Source organism: Rattus rattus, chromosome 9 (assembly GCF_011064425.1).
Source record: "Rattus rattus isolate New Zealand chromosome 9, Rrattus_CSIRO_v1, whole genome shotgun sequence".
Lineage (NCBI taxonomy): Eukaryota > Metazoa > Chordata > Mammalia > Rodentia > Muridae > Rattus > Rattus rattus.
Genome location: NC_046162.1, coordinates 57,233,028 through 57,254,772, shown reverse-complemented (window position 1 = coordinate 57,254,772; position 21,745 = coordinate 57,233,028). Strand labels below are relative to the sequence as shown.

Below are 21,745 nucleotides of genomic sequence, written 5' to 3'. Positions count from 1 at the left end.
CCAGCCAGCATGATCAACAGAGTCACAGAGTGTGAGCTGACCATACTCACCAGTCCCAGCTCCCCAGTGGCTGCTATTTCCAAGATCTTCGCAGTGAGGGCCAAGGCCCCATCCCACCCATGGAAGACAGCCCGAGCGCAGATGGAACAGGTACATTTTATTTGGACTTTCAACTTGTTCAGAGAGCACTTGGCTCTCTCTCCCCTCTACAGGCCCCCTTCCCCATGTCCCCTCTCTGGGGAACACTCAGGGTACAATGACATGTCTCTGGAGTCCTTGGCCCCTTCCCTGCTGACATACCCCTCACCCCCTGCACAGAGGAAGGAGGGGTGTGGGGAGAGGGCCTGGAAGATTTGGATCAGAATGGCACATGCGATGACAGTGGTGTTCACTGCCATCGCCAGCCAAGGCCCCAGGGAGGCTCAAAGTGAGGGGTGGATTCATAGTGGGCAGCAGGACTCCCTCAGGAGGCTCCCACCTCAGCCTGGGGCCCCAGCCTCCCACTCCCCTGTCTTTCTAAGGGGACGACTCTGAGGTAGATTTCACAGAGGGAATGGGGGGTGGGTTTGGGAAGGGGGTTAGCTCTTTTGAAATTGATCTCCACAGCACCCAGGTCCCAATCTCAGGTTCTGGCCTGGGAGGGAGGGGCTGATAACACCCACCCAGCAAACGCAGGCTGAGTCACACTTGGGCTCTGGGGAACCTGTGGTGTCAGGAGCTGCAGTAGGGGGCAGGGTGGAGGCATCTGCCTTGGTGATCTGCACCTTAGTGCCAGGGGCTCCTGAAGGGCCCAGGCCTGTGAGGCTGGTGCAGTCCCCTGGACTGAGGGTAATGGCCCAGGAGTCCTAGCCTCAAGGCAGCCCCTTTGGGCTGGATCATCCAAGGCCTGCAGGGTCCTCCCACCCCTCTGCCACCATTCCAGTTCCCCAGGGTGTACAGAGGGGGAGAACAGAGCTGGCCTGCAGTGACAACAAGAAACAAGATGCCTCTTTCCCCAGTACCACAAGCCCCAAGCTGGTCGGTCATGGACAGAGGGCTGGCGTCGGTGTGCAGGGCGGGCTCTGAGACCCGACCAAGAGGTTCTTCCTGGAAGAACCCAGCCCAGGAAAGACAGACATTGGGAAGGGGCTCCCAGAGCTCTCGACACCTCTTCCTCCCCCTCCCCTGAGTACTAGACTTCCTCTTGGAGACAACCCTGTTGAAGGACAGAAAGGCAGAGAGAGGTGGAGGGTATGTCCTCCTCATCCCAGACCAGATCCCCACTCCCCAGGAGGAACCAGGAAGATGTGGGAGCCTTGGTCGACCTCCAGGAAAAAGCCAGAGCTGAGTGGCGCCTGGACCAGGGAAGACGGCACACACATGACTCGGTAGCCAGTGGAGGTATCTGGGGACCGCAAGGGGCAGGGGCCCCCCACGAGATTCATGCAGCATTCAAAGTGAGTGTTTGGGGGGTGATGAGCGAGAACAGAGAAACAGCTGTGGGAGAGGTGCCCTAGATCTTGCTGTTCTCCAGGTGGGAGTCAATGTGTTTGATGAGGGCATCATCTGGGTACCCGACAGGGAAACCCAACTGGCAGAGGGGGCAACTTCGGATGTCGGAGCCCACCGTCTCCATCAGTAGCTGCAGGAAGAAAATGAAGGCACTTAGAGTCCACCTCACACCCCAGCCTGCTCAAACCAGGGAGGGCTACAGCATGTGGAGCCTGGGGAGCCTTTCTGCAGCACCACCCTCCACATCACTCCAGTCACAGCTCAACATTTACACTCCGCCCATAGGGCTAAGAAAGCCTGTAAGAGTCACTGCTCAGTGAGGGGCACGTCCGTGATGAGGGGACCACCCTAGACATGCTTCCAGAGTGACTGGCACAGTCAACCTAAACCACACACAACCCCATGGTAATTTTGTCTGGCTTTGGAACAGATGTCAGGCCTTCCAAGTGGCAAGGGGTGGCTGTGACACTCAGGAAACATTAATTTGGTGAAAGGCTGAGCCCTGAAATGTGCTAGCATGCTGGACAGACAGAAATGGGCTAGCATGCTGGACAGACAGAAATGGGCTAGCATGCCGGACAGACAGAAATGGGCTAGTCTTCTGAGCAGACAGGAAAGAGCCCAGGCTCTGAGGCCTGGGGGAGGGAACTGAATAGGTAGGCCTGTCCCTAAGTGTCCCATCCTCTGCTTGCCAACAATAGTGTGCTTGAGCCACCCATCCCAAGATTACTTTAGGGTTGCTGCCTCTTCCTAAAACCCTCCTAAGGCAATAGCATCATTGTCCTCCTTTCTCGGACAAGACAATGGAGAGAACTTGAAGGGGCTTCTTCAGACACTGTGCAATGGAGTCGGAATCAAAGCCGGGATTGTCACTTTGAGGACCATACTTTTAATAGTGCAGGTGGGGGTGGGGGCTTATTACTACCAACCAGAAAAGGAGGGAGGGGAATACTAAGCTAGGATGTGTTTGCAGGGTCGTCCCTGCCTACCATGTGTGAAGATGAGCAGTAAGGTGCGACCGCAGAGAGAGGGGAGGGCAAGCTCTCTGCTCTGCGTCTTAAGTTACCCAGGCCGAGGGAAGCAGGACACTACTCACATTGATGGATGGCCAGGACTGTGCGTGCTCAGCGTGGGCATAGGCGGTGGCCGCAGGTGACTCTGGGATGGGGAAACCCGCACAGAATGAGGCGCAGCGGATGGTGCTCGCCTCGGGACTGGGCGGGCTGGCGGGCATGGCCCACTCCTCTTCCTCCGATGGCTGTTTCTCAAAGCGCAAGCGGATGCCCTCGAAGGCTCGGCGCGGGCTGAGCGGCCTGCCCGGGCCGTAGAGCTCTCCACCATAGGCGCGGGGCTTAGGGAGCGTGGCAGCCTCGGCCTGCAGCCAGGCGGGGGAGGCAGCAGCGTAGGCCGCCCCCTCTGCTAGCTCCGAGTAGCTGCGGCGGCCCTGGAAGCCGGCCTTGGCGTGGTGGCTGGGCGGCTTAGCATAGGCACGCTCGGCCAGCGTCCTCTCCCCCGGTGGTGGCGGTGGCCGGGGCTGCGGGGCCGGGCAGCTGGGTGGCACGGGCGAGCGGCGCTGCGGACTGGGCGACTGGCACGACGGCGGCACCGGCGAGCGGCGCTGTGGGACCGGCGACGGGCAGGACGGCGAGGCGGGCGAGCGGCGCTGCTGGGGCGAAGGGCACGGGGGCACGGGCGAACGGCGCTGTGCAGCGGGGGACTGGCATGGGGCACAGGGCGGCGGTCGGGCAGGTGGGGAGGGTGAGGGGCACGCGGGGGCCGGGGAGTGACGTTGTGACAGCGGTGAGTGCCTTTGGCCTGGGAAAGACAACGCAGGACAGACTGGATGGAGAGGCAAGCCAGGGGCTTATGAGGGCAATGCCCATCCAGGGAGTGGAAGATGACTCCTGGGCCCAGCACCCCTGTTCCCACACCAGGGACCTGCAGGGCTCAGGCAGTCTCACCTGCATTGCGGGCCTGTTCCTGTAGCAAAGTCCTCAAGATCCTCCCCTGCAGGGAACTCAACTCCCGAAGGCGACCCAGCTCCTCGGTCAGTTCTGTATAGGCCAGTGCCAAGTTCACCCTGAGGTCAGAGGGCAAGGGGTGAGGAAGAAACGGGATGTGGTTCTGCCCTGGCTCTAGAAAAGAACTGCTCTGCCAAGCACAGTTCACACCTACCCAGCTACGGGGATCCTCTGTGCCTTTAGATCTACCTTAACAGCTGCCTCTTCCAGGGAGCCTCCCTCTGCAGGGATCCCACACTGGAGCAGAGGTCCCCTGCCTAAGGCCAGGGTGTGGAATAGAGAGATTCCAAGATGTCCCTGGACTGAATCTCATTTGGGGACTGACCATACCTCATGTGTGAATGTTTTTCGGATTTGGGCAGAAATTGAGATTCCTAAGAAAGTCACACTGAGTTTACACAGCGCACACACTAGCACAGGCCCCTGGTCACAGCCCCTGCCACTCAGGAGGGGGACGCAGGAGTGGGAGGATGAGAGCCTGGGTACAGATGCGGTTCAGGGTTAGGCTGCTGGGACCGTGCTGTGGCTGTGCTCTCAGTAATCTGGGGACACCACGGTGTAAACCTGCTTTTAATCCAATCACAGTAAGGACTCTGGGAGCTAAGCCCAGTGCTCAGGGAAAACAAGGCCTACCGGTTGGTTGTCTAGGGAACCCAGTCTCAGGCTCCGTGGCCACCACCCCACCGCATCTCAGGCCCCATGTTTGTGAGATGCATCGTCTGCTCCCCCACCTTCACTTCACAAGTCTGGGAAGAAGCGATGCCTTCCTATCAGAGTGGGAAGTCCAGGTGTGTCCCATACCAAACTGGGGACTGCTCCAGGAAGTCTCGGTTTTTCGACTGAAAGCAATCCGAGGGCAGGAGCTGTCTGCTCAGTCAGACTAGGGGCTTCTGGAGGACAGGGTCCTGCTGTGCACACAGCAGTGGGAGCCAGGGGAGCTGGGGACAGTGCAGCTGTGGAATGTCATGTCTGCCCACAAAGCACAGTTGCTATCCTCATCCACCTTCCCTGCTGCATCCCAGGTGACAGATACAGGTCGTCTCCTTCACACCCTGCCTGGGAGATCTCACCTGCCACATTCAGTTCTCCAGGCCCCTTGCTCCCTGCTGGCTCCCTTGTCAGGAGCCACCCTAGTTTCCACAGCCCAGTGCCTGACACTCTCCTTGGAGTGGGGGGAAAATGGAGCTACAAGAAACTGAAGAAGCCCCTCGCTCAGAGTGCTCAGACCCTCTCCAAGATGACACCGGGGCCCCGAGCAAGCTGATACAATCCTCTTAGAGCCGCAGGTCACCCTCACAAAGACTGAGACCCCGGACAGACGGAGGCGCTCTGACCCCCTCCTGACACCCGCAGTCCTTAGGGACGTGCCCGTTCTCTGGCAGCTCTCTCCTCACACACCAGTAGTTGAATAGGCTACGTACCAGAATGACTCACCACAAACACTGCCAATTCAGTGGAAAAAAATCTCAACTTGACAACACAACCCAGAGCCTCACACGTGCGTCTAAATACACACCCTGCTTCCTGACTTCCTGGCCACACCTGAGAGCCTTTTCACCGTCATGACTTAGGGAGGACAGGTCATGTGAGCAGCAGCACATGGCCCTGGGTGATGAACGCTGATCATGGGCCAGGCTTGGTGCTGGGACCTTTGTTTGTCTACTCTAAGCCAGTGCACCTCACAGGTAAGAAAGCCAGTACAGAGGTAGTCACTTGGCCATGTCCTTAAAGCTCCGAGAGGATCACCGGCCTCCCCAAATTCCAAAGTTCAGGCTATCAACATTGCTCTTACGGCTCCCAAGCCTCAGGGACGTGGGGGAAATCAAGTGAGAAGGCAGAAGGAAAGGAGGAGGGAGAGGCCCAGGTGTTCAGAGAAGTCCGTGTGCCCTGGGAAGAGTGAGGAAGGCTGACAGGCATACAGGGGAAGGGAAGGTCTGGTGGTCGCAGAGCAGCGACTCGAACACTTGCTGTCGGCACCTCAGCCCTCTGGGTTGGCATCTTTAGAGAAGCTGGAGTACAAGTCGCAGAGCTGGCAGGAAAGGGGCTCCCTCTCCTTTTTGACTTAACCTTTCATTCATCCTTCTCTCCAGTATTCCAGGGATCTCAAACCCCTCCTGGAGGCATTTACCTTCACCAGCACTAGTAAAGCACCTACAAACCGGAAGGCCCAAGACCTGAGCACCTTCTCCCAAACTTCTCTGCCTAAGAGCCGCTTCTGAGCCACACAGGCTCCCTGTGTCAGTGTAGGGAGGATTCAGTGGGGCCAGAACTCAGCCAAGTCATGAGATCAGCTTAAAGGCTGGGTGAAGGCCGGGTGAGGCTGCAGCTGGATTCTGTGGTTCTGTGACTGTGGACACAGTTGAGGGTCAGAATGAGAGGTGGGGTGAAGTCAGGCACCGCTCAGAATAAGGCTTGGGATGGAGCTGGGTGTGTGAGGAAAGGGCTGCTCTGTGGCAGAGCCATCACTGGATGCGGACCTGGGAGGAAGGCAGAACCGGCATTCCCAGCCCTCCGGACCTTCCATCCTTACCCATGGCTGCCCCTCGCTGCCCCAGCCACCCCACCCAGCAGGGGAATTTAGGGGCCAAACTTTCCACCCACCCACAGGCACACCCAGCATCAGTCTTCCCGCCTGCCAGACCCTCAGGGAGGGGACCACAGGCACCAGGCCGTGGAGCGGACTTGAGGTTGCGGGCTGGCGGAGGAGGAAGTCGCTTTGCAACAAGCCAGTGCTCCACCACTTCCTTTCCAGAGCCTTGAGCCCTTCATGCTCCTCTGCTCCTCGACCAGCTATGACTTGTGGTCCCCAGACCCCAGCTCTTCATGGCACCCTCTACCAGGCAGAGCCAGATGGCTGTGTGTCCAGAAGCTTCCCTAGATACAGCGGGGCTGAGCAGCTCACGGTGTGGCAGGAACCAGGGTCCCTGTTTGCCCAGGCCTGTCCCTGCTCACACTAGTCGCATAATTAACAATGTCCCCTTTCACTTTCAAAAGTGATGCAATCTGGTCAACAAATCACATGGTCACCGTCTTATAAAAGCCCTCCTACCTGCAGAGCCACCTGGGCCCGACCAACAGTGAACCTGGTCACTCCACCCTGGGACCTGCCTGGACTGCCGGTCCCTGGTTCCCCAACTTCTTAGTGCCTCATGTTTACGAGAGTAAGACGAAGCTCTGTAGGGGCGGCACCTCACCTGGGGTCCAGTCTAGACAGACCAGTGTGGACGAGAAAGCGCACACTAGGGCCTCGGCCTTTAAGGTGCAGGATTAAGATTTAGTATGCTGGATGCTCATGTCTATAATCCAAGCACATGGGGAGAAGAGGCAGGAGGACCATCATAGGTTAAAGGCCGGGCAAGGCTACATAGTGACAGACTGTCTCAAAAAAGACAAAAGTGCCTGGTACAGTGGCCCAGGCCTTTAATCTCAGCAGAGGCAGCCGCGTATCTGTGAGTTCCAGGCCAGTCTGATCTACGTAGTGAGTTCCAGTACTGCCAGAGAAACGCAGTACGACCCCGTCTCTAAATAAATAAATAAATAAAAACCCAGTTGAACTTGGAAGGTAGAGCTAGGGGAACAAGGATGTAAAGGCATCCCCAGTTATGTAGCAAGTTCAAAACTACAGGAACCTCTGTCTTAAAAAACAAAAACCAAACCAAAACTCAGCCGAGGAACAACAAAAACCACGCAGTGATAACTGATAAGGTGTGCAATGTCTCTACAGGGAGAGGACGCCAAGAGCCGCTCTCAGCTTCGGGCTCAGCTCTGCACAGGGTGGAAATGCCTTCCGAACCCACAGTCCATCAGACCAGCAGAACCCCTGCCCACCCTCGGGTGCCCTGCGGCTTCCAGTGCTAAGTTCTTTGTGCTCTGGGTATCAGGCCTGAGGAGACTTAAAAGAAAGGAAGTAGAGAGGGTGAGAAGCCTGAGGGAGGCGGCCCTGGGCTTACTGCTTCTGGGGGCAGGAGGCTAAGCCCAGGGTACACGGGGGTCTCCGACTTCCGCCCTGACCCACCCCACACTGCCCTTGACCTCTGTGCAGAGTTTCCATCCTCTCTCTTCTGAGTTCACACTTCCCCACCACTAACCACAGCCCACGCAGAGGCTTGTGGGTGGAGAGAGGGGGGTGGGAGGAGTGGGCGGAAAAGCTCCCAGGTTGCAACCTGAGCCCCCCACATTAGGAAGGAAGAAAGGGCTGTAATTCACGATTTTCCCCTGGTTATCTATAGTGAACCTCACCTTTTCACTGGGCCCCTCACCAACAAAAGACCCCATCTGCCTTCCAGAGACACTGTCTACTTAGAGCCCTCTCTAAAATGCCTCTGTTCCCCAGCATTTGCCATACTTTCAACAGCCACACCCAGGAATCCACAGCCCCAGAGGGGAGGGGACCAGGGGCATCCTCCAGATGCCATCTTGACTGGGACCTTCCTGGGTCCTTTCCTCCCTGAACATCCTTACAAGTTCTGTGAACGCCATCCCCCCCCCCTCCTTGCCTTCCTCTGTGACCATTTGGCTCCCGGGGCTGTGACCAGCAGGAAGCAAGCTATGCATTAGAATCTTACCCACAGGTCAGACCTGGAAGGCGCCAGCCTAGTGTGTCTGGCCTGGCGTCAGTCCTGCTTGCTGGGAGTCACTGGAGGTTAGAGTTTGTGGGCAGGGGGCTGAGAACATTGCCACCTCCAAGGCTGCTCTTAAACACAGACAGCACTGGGATGGGGTTCATACGGGCAACCGTGAAAGGAGCTGTTTTAATGGAGGATCACTGTGTTCACGTTGGCTGCCCCAGAGAACAAGCTGAGTCTGAAGGCACCTTCAAGATAGGAAGAGTTATACCTAGAGGCAGGCTGGACTCAGGAGCTGCCCCCCTCCAGGTAACTTGATGCTAGCATTTCATTCCCAGGAAAGCCCATCAATGAGATCTCACTTGCTGTGGAGTCAGAAGTAAATAGAAGAGGAGGACTGCTGATCCTGGGAGCCAGAGAGAGGCGACTGAGCCATCTTTAGGTAGGAGGACGGGAGGAGCCCCAGTGAATTGCCTGTTACTAAAAAGGCTGAGTTTATAAGAAAATAAAGCTACCAGGAGAGTAAGGACTTCTTCCGAGAATTGATTCTCCCACGCTGGGGCTGTCTAAAAGCATACAGGCTAAAGGGAAGAAATGAGCAGGCAGGGCCTGCTAGGCTGACGGAGATCCAGGGGGCCTGTGGTAAAGGAAGCCACACACAAGTCTAAGAGGAGCCCACCACACCACGGGAGAATTGCCTTAGCCGCTCCCTTAGGTTGGAAGGGAAGGGACTGCCTTGTCTAGAACAAGCAATGTTTGACAGAGCTTCGGAAACACCTTTGGGGATAGTGTTATCTGTCCCTTATCCCTCACACACACATATCCCTGGCCCCTGAGGATCCTTCCCTTTTTGCCTCTTCCCAAGTTTTACTCCACTCTCTCTCACATCTGACAGCAATGACTGACTTCTGAGCCCTGGAGGGGATCCCAGGGTCCAGAGAGACAAAGGCTAAGTCAAGAAGGCAAAGCCTTTCCCCAGCCCAGAGTTCCTGGGCTCATAGCCTACGTGATTATATGTCAGCCGTGTGTGTGTGTGTGTGTGTGTGTGTGTGTGTGTGTGTAACTTTCACTATGAGAAGGGCTTGGAATCACTGACCCCTCATGGTGCCTTTGGCATAACCTCTGGGTTGAGCAAAGATCCACACAATGTCAGTGTGTGTGTGTTCCAGGTTTGAACAAATGGGGTTCAGTGATCCCAGAGCCCCAACCACAAGCTAGGGTGGACCCTTCCTACCAAGCTCCCTCCCAGCCCCACAGAAGTCTCACAAACTGGGTTCTCACCCTCTTGGCTGTCCTTCATCCACCCAGGCGCTCACCCTGCTGGGGAGAGGAAGCAAGGGGTACCCCTGGCTGGCTAGAAGCTGAAAGATGCCGAGGAAACCTGTTGGGAGGGAGGGTCCTTGAGACCCTGGGAACTAGTTATGCTGTGTGAGGGAAGGCTAGCTCCTCCCTCTCTGGGCCTCAGTGGTCTCTGGTAAGGAACCTGTACCCCTCACCTCATCTGTCGGAGGGGAACTAAGCACAGGGAAGTTTAAGCAGTTTCTCAGAGGATAAGCTGTGAAAGTCACCAGGCTCCCTTGGTGCTCCGCACATCCAAGGCCCCACTGTCATGTTCCCCACAGATAAAGATATTTTCTACCCAATCCCTCCCTTCTAATAAACAGACAAGGCAGGTCAAATCCCAAATGAGGGAGACCACCTCCCTCCTCTCCAGTCAGAGTGGGTAACCTGACCGGCTGAGTTTTGTTTCTCGAGTAGAAAACTTGGTATAGAGAACACAGAACAGAGCGGCAATGCCACTGAACACATCTCCCACCCCACATGGTGAGAAGAGATGGGCCTGGTCCAGACCCAGAATACTTCAGAGCCCCTCCCCGTTTCCTGTAACAGGGGCAGGGTGGTAAGCAACCCAGGCACCACACCCCAAGACCTAGAAAGACAGGTCACTGAAATCATGTGGACAGACGGAGAGCAAACGAGGGAGACCTGAGAGACCCCTAGCGTGTGGGGTTGAGAGGGCAAGGGCTAGATAGGACTTACTGATCATCCCCAACTCTCTTTACCCAAGCCATGTCACATTCCGACTGGTTGGAGGCCAGATCCTGAGGAGAAAAGTAAGAGGTCAGAGCCAGCCTCACCTCTGTCCAGACCCTTTCTCGGCTATTCTGTGCAGCTCCAAAGTCCCCTTTACCTGGGCCCGGGTCTCCTGCAGCTGCTTCAGCTCTCCCTGTAGCCGCTCACATTCTGCCTGGAGTTGCTCCTCCCGGAGCTGAGCTCCCCGAGCCTCCCCCTGCGCAGCCTCCAGGGCCTCTTCCAGGCGTCTCCGCTCCAACTCACTCACACTTACACTGGTAGGGCCAGGCCAGCCTGCTGTCAGGAGACAAGGTGATGTCAGGCAGGCTTTAGCTGCCCCCTCTGACGCCCAGATCCACACAAAGAGAAACTGGAGGACAGGGACTCAGTCCAAGGTACTGAGAGGAGTCAGAGAGACAAACACCCAAGGACCAGATACTATTACAAGGGAAGTAAGGATGGGCTCTGGAAGGCGTCTCAGATTAGAACCAGCAATCAGAAGCATCCTCAGGGACCTCTACTAACCACACAGCCTAGGGGGACTGAGTGGGGACGCCCTCTGCTGGCACACCCGAGAATTGCACGATCTAGATGGCCAAGGGATGTCAGTGGGAGAACTTGTGAAAAGTGTAGCTGGGGTGGAGGAACAGTTGGAGAGGAGAAAGGAATAATTATGAATAAATTTAAGATACTGAAGATATGAGTCAGGTGTGGCGCTACATGATTTTAACCCCAGAACTGAGGAGACAGAATAAGGACTATTATTCCAAGTTCAAGGACAGCCTAGCGTACACAGTGAATACCAGACTAACTGGGGCTGTGTAGTGAGACCTTATCTTAAACAAACAAACAAATTGGAAAAAAAAAAAAAAGGAAAAGAAACAAAAAGAAAAGAAACACAAAGAAAAGAAACAAAAAAACAAAAGCAACATATTGGATTGAGGCTTTAGGCAAGCCAGAGATGTCCAGTCACACTGAAATGGGAGTCACAGTTGCAGACACAGCGAGCAGGAAGGTAGGGGTCGTTGAAATCTCACCATGACTCAAGGCAGGTCCCCCTCTCAGAGCCAGATAGTGCAGGTCCAGGTCAGGACAGGCTGTGGCCGGGACCGCTGGGGGGCTCAGGCTGGAGAAAGCTGCATCCCGGAGGCCTTGCTGTTGCTGCAGCTGTTTCTCCAAACCACAGATCTGCCGTAGGTGTGTCTCTACCAGAGCTCGCTGCAGGGAAAGACAGAGGAGGGCCAAGCGTCCATACAGGGTCAGGGAACCCTATGGGTTCCCAAACCCAAAAGTCCCCCAGGCTGGGTAATCATCACTCTCCAGACTGGAGCACAGACAGCTGGAGTGTCCCACACTCACACTCCAAGTGGCCACAGGGGCGAGGCCTCCTGTCCCAGTACCTGCAATGCAGATGTTTCTAGCTACTGTTGCTGCCAAGGTCAGAACTAAACCTCCTCTCTTATCACACAGGGACATTCACGCAAACACTGGGCTCCAGGTCCAGCCACCTCACTTCCTCAGGAATGTAGCTTGCATTTGCATACAAGACTTAAATACTTCTAGGCTTTGTCTACCTCCTGTATAAAATGGGGATAGCAGTACCACGCCCACCTCTTTGATTGTTGTGAGAGCTAAAATGAGTAAGTGTGCGTGCGTAGAGGGATAGGAACACTGCCTGGCATTCGGCAAGTGCCTCGCTAACGTTCCTGGCTATAAAAGGAAAATCGTCTTACACAAATGTCCCATTACCCTCACAGCGGCTTAATGAGATGGTTTGCCATTTACCCTGCTTTTCAGATGAGGGGATGAAAGCTAAATAATTTGACCAAGGTCACAGCGAGGAGTTGACAGAGACCTTGTCTCTTGACGCTGCCACTTGCCCACACACAAATGGCCACATGGCGACTCTCACTTGTTCTGGGAACTATCTAGTGCTCTGGGCTCCCAGACTCTGTACCATAGATATGGTTAACGCATTGTGAGAGCCAAATGCATACACAGCATCCTAGCACTGCGTAGCCCAGAGGACAGAGTCACCCATGACCCAGGTGATACTGTCTTCTTCACACGGGAGGCAGGCATTCACAGATAGGGATGAATGGATACAGGGAGTGTGTACACAAGCAGGGTGTGTGTGACACACGGGCAACACACACTCACAGGGCAGGAAGGCTCATATAGAATCACACCACGTCGGGTACCTCGCCCCCACTCTCTGGGTCTCACCATCTCCCCCAGCTCTGTCTCCAGGTCGCTTTTCTCCACACACAGTTTCTCGTAAGCCTGGATCATCTCCCCGAGCTGTTCTTCCTGCTCCTTATTCTTCTGCAACTGGGTAGATTCAGAGAGGTGTGCTGGGGTCAGGGCCATCCTTGACCGGGAGTGGAGGGGCTCCCCAAACTCCCTAACCCCATTCCTAATAGAAATAGGAAGGGCTGAAGCTGATTGAGGGAGGGCAGAGGCCACGATGGGGTTGGGGGCAAGGTGATGGAAGCAGGAACCTAAGGGAGCTGGGTTGACTTCGAAGATAGCAAGGCCTCACCTCGTGTTGGAACTGGTTGAGCCGTTGCTGCAGACTGACCTTCTCCACCTCCAGCAGGGAGCCATCCTTGATTTCATACAGAGGGAAGCCATGCTCTTCTCCAAAATCGGTGATCAGCGGATACTGTGGGAGGTTAGTCCTCAGAGAAGCCTGGCTTCCCATCCCATGACCACTCTGTGCCTGAACCCCATAACATACTTCAGAGACTCCTCTCCCTTCCCTCTCCAACAGGACCCACCACTCCAAAGCTGAGCTCCTCCTCCACCCCTGAGATTGGCTGCAGGAGCAGAGTTCCTCATACCCAAAGCAGCCACTTCTTTAGGGACCAGCCAGCCTCCAGTTCTGGCCACCTCCTTGGACCCTTGGGATCTCTTCCAGCACCCTCCCACCCTTGCAGCACAATTATTCAACTCTCCATCCCATCTGAGTTCTGACCTTGATCTCATAGACTTTGAGGCGACGGCGGAGGGTGGCATTCTCTCTCTCCAGGCCTCCTAGCCGCTCCTTGATATCTCCGTAGGCTGTGATAAGAGCAAAATGGGAGGCAGAACACATATCCCCTCCCAGTGACGGGTCTCCAGGACCATCCAGCCACACCTCACTGGGCCCCAAGGCCTCTTGGGTCAGGATGCTGATGTCATCTTCAAACATGGACTCCATGGTAAGGGCTTCAGCCCACACTGGGCCTCCTGAGAGAGCAGGACAGAGTAAAGAGGATCGCCTGGTGTTTGTCCCCAACTCTTCCAGGCTGGTCTAAGGAACCTGTGGTAGCTGTAAAGCTTCAGCTGGGAGACAGATCTCACAACAACACACACACACACTCTCTCTCTCTCTCTCTCTCTCTCTCTCTCTCTCTCTCTCTCTCTCTCTCTCTCTCAAGTTTCTGCCCTGTCCTCTACTGTGACTGCTTATAGAGGAAGGAGATGGAACCAAACAGACCTCATGAGTGGAGTCAGGGGACAACTGATAAACAGGGCCAAGAATCAGCAGCAGGAAAGGGCTCTTTCTAGACCCCAAAGAGACCTGTGGATGGGAGGGCTGCTGTCCCAGCATTGGCACAGCCCAGAACCTGCCTGGACTACTCGGCTTGGTCTCCTCCCCAGACCTCCCCTTTTCCCAAGTACCTCGACAGCCGCCAAGATTCCCATCCCAGGCCTCTGTCGCCTGTATCTAAGGAAGGCCAGCGCTTCTGGACGGCCAGTCCCGCCAGTCAGCCTGGCCTCTGCGGCCCCCGCCCAACTTCCTCCCGCAGGATCCCAGAGTTCAGGAAAAGGAAGTGCCTCCCCAAGTGCACCGGGGCTGTGGCAACCGTCCAGGCGCAGCAGACCTACAGGAAGTCCTTGGCTGAGTGTCAGAGGCAGCAAACTGGGCAAGGGGGCCTAGGGGAACCAAGACCTTAATATTAAGGGAGACTCCAGCTTGTCCTATTGTGCCTGCACTCAGGGAAATGGGAGTCCTGGGAGGGGGGCAGGAATGACTCAGGGCTCCCAAAACGAGTAGGCAGCGAGGGGGTGCGTGTGTACTTCTCCCGGCCCTGTTTATGAATGTGTGGCTGTGGCTGGCATGTGGGGGGGAGTGTGTGTCTGTGAATGAGTGTAGGTGTGCCGCCGTCAATGAGCGCTTTTGCGGGGCGGAGGACCCGTGTCAGCGCGGAGTTCAGAAGCGACCAGAGGTTGTGTGTGTGCGCGTGTGAGCACGCGTGCGTGAGCGTGTGGGTAGGGTGGGCACGTTCGGGCCGAGTGTCACGTGAGGCACTATGGGAATGTCCGAGGTGTGTGCGCGCGCTGGAGCGTGTGTGCGCTTCGGCGAGGGGGCTCGGTCCGAAGGCGCGAGTTCCGACAGTGCAGGCCTCGGCCCCCTCCCCCAGCCTCGGCTAAGTGCGGGAGAGACGCGTGTGACAGGTCTGAGTAAGGAGCGTGTGCGCGTGTTTGTCGGGCTGGCCCCACCTTTAACCCTCTCTTGCCCACGCCACCCCCTCCCCTACTCCGCCGGCCAGCGCTCACTACACACCCCACCCCCACCCCTGCCCACGACCTCGGGCCACCCCACTGAGGACTCCGTGTCCCCACACACCCCTGCCGTGCGACCCAAGCTGCCTTCCTCCGCATCCTGGGGCCGCGCGCGGAGCGCCCGCGCAGGCTACTGGGGAGGGGGCGCCCGTACGGGCCAGGCCCCTCCAGCGGTCCCTTTAAGAGTGGCTCTTTAAACCCCTCGGGCTCGGAGGACAGAAATTGTCGCCCCTCCCCTCCGTGGGGCAGAGACCGCGTAGCCCCCTCCCCCACCGCGGCCGGGCCCCGGGCGGGCTACTGAGCGGCGGCGGCCCGACCGGCCGTAGGCTGCGGGCAGCGGCGCAGGACCCTTCCCCACTCTGCTCCCGGGCGAAGCGCCGCCCACCTGCGCCCCTGGCCCTGGCCTCCAGCGCCCCAAGCCGCCCTGGCCCGCCGCGCCCCTCCCCCCCCCCGGCCCCGGCCTGCACTCACGGCTGCCGCGGGCTCCTGCTCGCAGTCGCAGCGCACCCCTCCGCCGGCTCCCTCCCCTGACCGGCCCTGGCGCCCCACCCCTGGCACGCGCGCTGCCCGCGCCCCTGCCGCCGCCGCCGGGTCTCTCCCCACCCCCTCCCTCCCCTCCCGGCCCTCCTCCCTCCCGCTCGCCCGCCCTGCTCCTCCTCCGCCGCCGCCGTCTCCTCCGCCTCCTCCTCCCTGGCTGCTCCGGGTCTCTCCAGCTGGGCCGGCGCCCGGGACCCCGCGGTTGCCACCACCACGTGGCGAGGGGCGGCGGCCCCCGCGGTGCGGCCGGGCTGAGGCTGGCAGCGCGCCTGGCGCCCACCAGCTCCCCGCCGCGCGGCCTCCCCTCCCCGCCGACCGGTGCAGTGTCTGCGGACTGTGTGCTGGGGCGCCTCGGGGCAGGAGTTGGGGTTGCACATTTTGGGAAGAAGTGAAGCTGTTTATTTGGGGGAAAATATTTTTATTTTTTATTGGTCTTCGAAGAAGAAACATCACCAGACTATCTACTCTTGGCTCTCGGAGGAAGGGGCATCGATCTGATCTATCCATTTGAACACAGAGACATTAGAGTTAAATCTAACTTTGAAAGTGAGAGTGAACTAAGGAGATAAAATGTTCGTTTGGGAAGACGGACAGCCCTCCCAAGCCCTTTATAGACGCTCCCAGAGGCCAGAAAGATGAAGAAACATCATACCTCGCCCTTTACACAAAGATTTGAGCACCTGCCAAACTGCCAGGCGGAAGATAAGTCTTTTTTGCCACATTCCCACTGCGTGACCTTGGGCAAGTTACTTCACCTCTGACTTAGACAGGAGATCATTCCCGACAGGCCACCCCAATGGGGAAAGAATAGGGATCAGACGCCAAGGTGCCCTGAGAGTGCCTGGGAGATGTTAATGAGTCATTTTCGTTCCCCGGTGGATTAAGAACCGTGGACAGAGGCAAAGCCAGCCTGACTGCTGCTGGGAGAGCGCCAGAGGAAAGGAAGCTGAGGGCCCTTTGCTTTGTCAGAGAGGTAGATGCAAATCCTAACTCCGTAGGCCCGGCATAGGCTAGGGAAGGGGCTGTGGTGGCGTCAGTATTTAGCTCGAAAGACTCCCTGGAACCCGCGTCCACCTTTCTTGGCTTCTAGCAGAATGCTTCTGAAAAGGGAAGGATGAAAGAAAAGGTCTCTTGTTCCGTGTGAGCTTTTGAGAAACAAGGGCAGTTGTCATCTTCCCCACTGTAGAGAAACATGTTAGGCTCGGGTAAACTGTTCCTCCCAGAACGACCAGCCCCAGTCTTGGACACTCTTCAAAGGAGGGGATTCTCACTGGCTTGGCCTCCTGCTGTCCTGCTCCCTTTTATAGTCCAGAACACAAAGGCAGGTCAGCTCTTTGCTCATCGAGCAAGCACCAATTTTCTTAGACCATATTGGATGACCCATCTATCCTGTAGATAGAAGACAAGCTGATTGGAACATAGGTCATCCCACTCAGTAGACCCAAGGGCAAGGTAGGCGTCCTTTTCCTTCAGGCCCTAGAATGTCTCTTGTGAAGTAGGAGCCATGCAAGACTGGAGGCCAGGCCAGGTGTGGAGTTGTCTCCACAATTCCTGTGAGCATAGACTTGGCCGTCGCAAGTCCTCCCTTGCTGGAAAGGACAGTGGGTCGAGGTACCCTCTGAGTACACTCTCCAGGATGAGTCAGCCCCTGCCTGCAGCTGCTGGCTTCTCACAGTGCCGGCCTAAGTGAGTCACCTGGTGCCCTAGAGCCAGGTGGTTCTATCCTGGGTTCTATGTGGCTGGTGGCAAAAGCCCAAAAGGATTAGAAGACTGAAAACCTGCCCCCAAGTCTGGCCATGATTTCAGCATATTCTATTTCTAGTTCTTGTTCATGTTAGACAATTCTGAGGACAAGAGCACATCCCAGCCCACGGTCAGTACATCATTCAATAAAAATATTATAAAATTAGTTTGGGGCGTGTTTTGAGACAGTTTCACTCTGTGGCATCAAATGCAAAGCAATCTTCTTGTTTTGGCTTACTTTTTCAGGGAGAGGATTGACTTTTAACAAAAACTCCTCAAACATCCATGACATACTGGATACTGAAGATACAGTAAGAAGTGTGCCTTTTTGTTTGTTTGTTTGTTTTTGTTGTTGTTGTTGTTTTCATGGAACTTAAAATCTGATTAGAACAATTAGAAAAAAAAAGGAATTGGTAATTAAAACAAACTGGCAGGTACAAGCCTTTAATACCAGCATTTGGGAGACAGAAGCAGGCAAGGCCAGCCTGGTCTACAGAGTGAGTTCCAGGATGACCTAGGCTACACAGAGAAATCGTTTTGAAAAATAAGAACGCGGGAGACTGGGTATGGTAGTGCTTGCTTTTGGTCCCCAGCACTTGGGTAGCAGAAGCAATCAGATTAAAGAAAGTTGGGCATGGTGGCCTCCATTTGTAAATCCAATACTTGGGAGTCAGTGGGCTATGTGGTAAAGTCTCAAAACGCAAGTGCTGGGAGGGTAGTCAGTGATAGGACTCTTTCTGAGTGTGACTGTAAGGTGCTGAGGCAGGGGAAGCAGTAGAAGCAGCAACAGAAGAGTAGTAAGGAAGGAGTGGCTTCAGGGTTGTCTAGGAAGAGCTGCAGATGACATGGCCTTTGAGGTAAATCCTGGAGGATTAGAAGACATGTTCTGAATTATTGAGTGAATAGAGGAATGAAACTGTAAGACTTCAAAGTAGGTATTTCACTTCTCTGAGAAAGCTGGGTTTGCTCAAAGTCCTTCTAAGAACCCTGAAACCATCTGGGCTCATCTTATGCAGGCAACAGAAGGGAAACACCAAAGGAATGGACAGGGCAGGGAGACGGAGTTGAGATAGAAGAGGGAGCTATACTGGGCACTAGTCAGTCTGTGAGACCTTCCTGACTGGCCTTCTTGGGTGTGGCAAGAGAGGAGACAGTGCTGAAGCACAGCCCTGGCAAGCAACCCCCCTGGAAACCATCAGAGAGAGCCTGTCTCTTCTCCCGTGACTCTTGCTCTGGAGAAAGACTCTTGTCTTTCTGTCCCATTCTTGCCCAAAAAGGAGAAGGAAGCAGCATTAGGCTGAATCAAAACCAGATGTCTCAAATAGCTGGCGGGCAAAATTGATTAGATGTAGGTAACAGTACCACCTTTGATGCCTCACTTCAGGCCTCAGGAAGTTAGGGACCCCGTGGAATTGTCATGGGCCACCATGGGTAGCTGCTGGCCCCCTGTGGACAGAGGTGAAGTCAGTGGGGGAAAGCAATTCTTGCCCTAACTTCCCATTCTTTCTGAGATTTTGTAGCACTTCAGAGCGGCCATGGCCTCTGGGACCGGGTTTTGGAGGGAGACCTGGTATGTTGTAGAGCTGTTTCACAGCCGCCTCATTTTCTCAAAAAACGATATTTATTTTTATCATGTCCGTGGTGCGGGGGCAAACCTGGGCGTTTGTGCATGCTAGGAACTGCTTGACCGGCGAGCACATCGCCAGCTCCTCAGTGGTATGTGCTGATAATCCCAACCACATGGGAGGCTGGGATGGAGGATTATGAATTCAAGCCCAGCCTGCGTGACCTTGTTATCTCTGAAATGACAAAAAATTAAATCTGGGCATAGTAGTTTGTAATCTAACACTCAGGAGGCTAAGGCAAGAAGAGTTTAAAACCTGCCTGGCAGGACTTGCAGAGACGGCTCCACCTTTGCCCTTCTAGAGGTCTGTGTCCAATTCCTAGCACCCACACAATGGCTCACAACCATCTGGAACTGTAGTCCCATGGGATCCAATGCTCTCGCCTGGTGTGCAGATGTACATGCAGGCAAAACATCCAAATATGTAAAATAAATAAATAATCATAAAGAAAAAAACATGCCTGGATTACATAGCAATGTTCCAAATGAGACTGGGCTTGTTGAATTCAGTGAAAATAGGGCAAAGAGATAGCTTATCCGTTAAGAGCACTGGCTGCTCTTGAAAAGGACCTGGACAGTTTCCAGCACTCACACAGTGGTTCACACCTGCCTCTAACTCCAGTTCCAGGGAATCCAACACTCTCTTATGCTTTTTCCAGCACCAACCATGTACATGGTACACATAATCATGGCACACACACATAAAATTAAAAAATCTTTAAAAACACAAGGCAGGGTTAGAGAGATGATTCAGTGATTAGGAACACTTGTTGCTCTTCCATTAAGAGCTATTTCATTCCCTGGACCCACCCAGTGGTTCACAACCATCTGTAACTCCAGTTCCAAGGAAGTCAATGCTCTCTTCTGGCCTCCTTGGGCATCAGACAAGCATTTAGTGCACAGACACACACACAGGCAAAACACGAACACACTTAGGTTAAAAATACTTCAGTTTTTTAAAAAAAGGAAGTTTTATTAGCTGGGTAGTGGCGGCGCACGTCTTTAATCCTATCCTAGTGCTCAGGACACAGAGGCAGGTGGATCTCTGTAAACTCAACCAGCCTGGTCTACAGAGTGATCTTCAGGACAGTCAGGGCTACACAGAGAAACTGTCTGGAAAAAAGAAAATTTTATTAAGCTATTGAACACCTTGTATTTATTACCCATTAATATGACCCAACAGGAAGTGGATTTGGGGGTTTACTGTATATCTTTATTGCCTGTAGGGTCTGATCGTCATCATTCAATTGATTGGTTATCTAATTTATGTTCAGAGTCTTGTGAAATTCCTATGCCTTTTTCAATGAAATGTTTTACAAAGAAACTGAAGATTAAAAAGAGCTAACTGGGGAGCTGGAGAAATGGCTCAGTGGTTAAGAGCACTGATTGCTCTTCCAGAGGTCCTGAGTTCAAATCCCAGCAACCACATGGTGGCTCACAACCATCTGCAATGGGAACTGATGCCCTCTTCTGGTGTGTCTGTACTCATATACATAAAATGAATGAATCTTTTCTTTTAAAGGGCTAACTGTCTCACTAGACTGCCACTGCTATGGAGAAGTTACCCGGAGAGTCTTTGAGTCTCTCACCCTCAGTATTGTGACAGGCATCCAGATCTCAGGCCTGCAGGGAAAGCTGAAATGCATGAAGACAGCTCACTTTTGTGGTACATGTGGCCAAGGAGCACTTGAATAAAAGGTAGCCCAGGCCTCACAGGTTTTCCATCTGGGCTGCACTGTGCAGAATCAGCAGGTAGGGCCGGGGTAGTTAAGAAGTGTTGCTTACTCAGCAGCCCTCTGGCCTTTCTGCCTACCAGGCACCAAAGACCATTTCAAGAAGCTTCTGGCTCAGAGGGGAACTGGAGCAGAAGTAGAGATGGTTTAATTCAGACTTCAAATAGGAAGAAAGTTGACCTTAGGTGAGAGAGACAGACACACAGAGAGGCAACCAATGCCCCTCTCCGCAGCCCTAGTGAATTGGGTTTGCTAGTTATACTGTGTATATAGCTCATTGCCATGACCCCAACACTTGGGTTGGTGCAGGATAACCGTAGCAATTCCCAAGGCCATATTGGCCATCCGCAGTCCTCTCAAACTGCACTTACAGGGGATCTGATGTTCTCTAGCTTCCTACAGGTATCTGAATGCATATCTGCATGCTTGTGGTACACATAAACACACACACACACACACACACACACACTTTTTGCTTCTAGGAAATAGCATCTCACTATGTCACCCTGGTTGGCTTAGAAGGGTGTGGATCAGGCTGGAGTAAACTCAGATTTGTCTCTCTGCCTCCTGAGTTCAGGGATTAAAGGTATACACTTAGCATATGCAGCAAGAGTATTTAAAATTTGTATATGGATAAGAGTATTTTGCCTGCAAGTACATCTGTGCACTCACTCCATGTGCACCTGGTGCCAGAGGGCATCCATGACTCTGTGAATTGAGTTACAGATGATTATGAGCCACCATTCGGGTGCTGGGGATTCAACCCAGGTCCTCTGGAAAAAACAGCCATCTCTCCAGCCCCCAGTCTTAATAATAAAAAACCCCACATTTGCAGTTTTTAGCTCATGCTGTTAGTAGCACACATCTGTAACCACCATAGTACTCCAGATGCCAAAATCTCAAGTTTGAGATCAACCCAGCAATGTAGTAGGACGGTCCTGTGTCACACCACTAACACAGAAACAACATTGCTATTGTATGATGTTACTGTGGCATACTCATGCCAGAGTATGTGTGCAGGTCAGAGGGATGGATTCTCTCCTTCCGCCATGGCACCTAGCTGAACTCAGGTTTAATGTAGCAAGTGCTTTTACTCCACTGAGACATCTTGTTGCCCCAACACAAGGAGTCGTCAGAGGTGTAAAATAATTCTTACTGTGGAATTAAAACTAAATGGCCTTGGGATTGGATTTCAAAAAATACCCATATTCGTACACAGATTCTGCAGGCCAACTGGGAAGCTGACAAGGTTCTTAGCTCCTGTGTTCTCAGCTGACATAGTGTCTGTGAGGTGCCTGTTTCAGGCCTGACATCATAGGACATGTGTAATCAACAGCTGGAAATTGCAATGATTCTATGTGGAACAGTTGAGTCTTTTGATTGATGTAGGGGTACATAAAATACAAG

The 21,745-nt window shown here is 54.2% G+C and overlaps 1 protein-coding gene across 2 annotated transcripts; it reads right to left on the bottom strand.

Moving 5' to 3' along the window:
* Positions 1 to 137: 137 nt before the first annotated feature.
* Tbkbp1 (TBK1 binding protein 1) lies at positions 138 to 13,489 on the bottom strand. Of its 2 annotated transcripts, none has more exons than XM_032912893.1 (9): positions 13,128 to 13,489; positions 12,693 to 12,815; positions 12,377 to 12,481; positions 11,188 to 11,368; positions 10,269 to 10,447; positions 10,118 to 10,179; positions 3,453 to 3,571; positions 2,588 to 3,306; positions 138 to 1,621 (listed from the first exon to the last, which is right to left on the bottom strand). In XM_032912893.1, the coding sequence occupies exons 1-9, from the start codon at positions 13,350 to 13,352 to the stop codon at positions 1,493 to 1,495; spliced, it is 1,842 nt and encodes a 613-aa protein (XP_032768784.1). In that variant the 5' UTR covers positions 13,353 to 13,489; the 3' UTR covers positions 138 to 1,492. The 2 variants fall into 2 exon arrangements, with proteins under 2 accessions (XP_032768784.1, XP_032768785.1); XM_032912894.1 differs by having other exon boundaries at positions 10,269 to 10,444.
* Between the last annotated feature and the right edge of the window lie 8,256 nt (positions 13,490 to 21,745).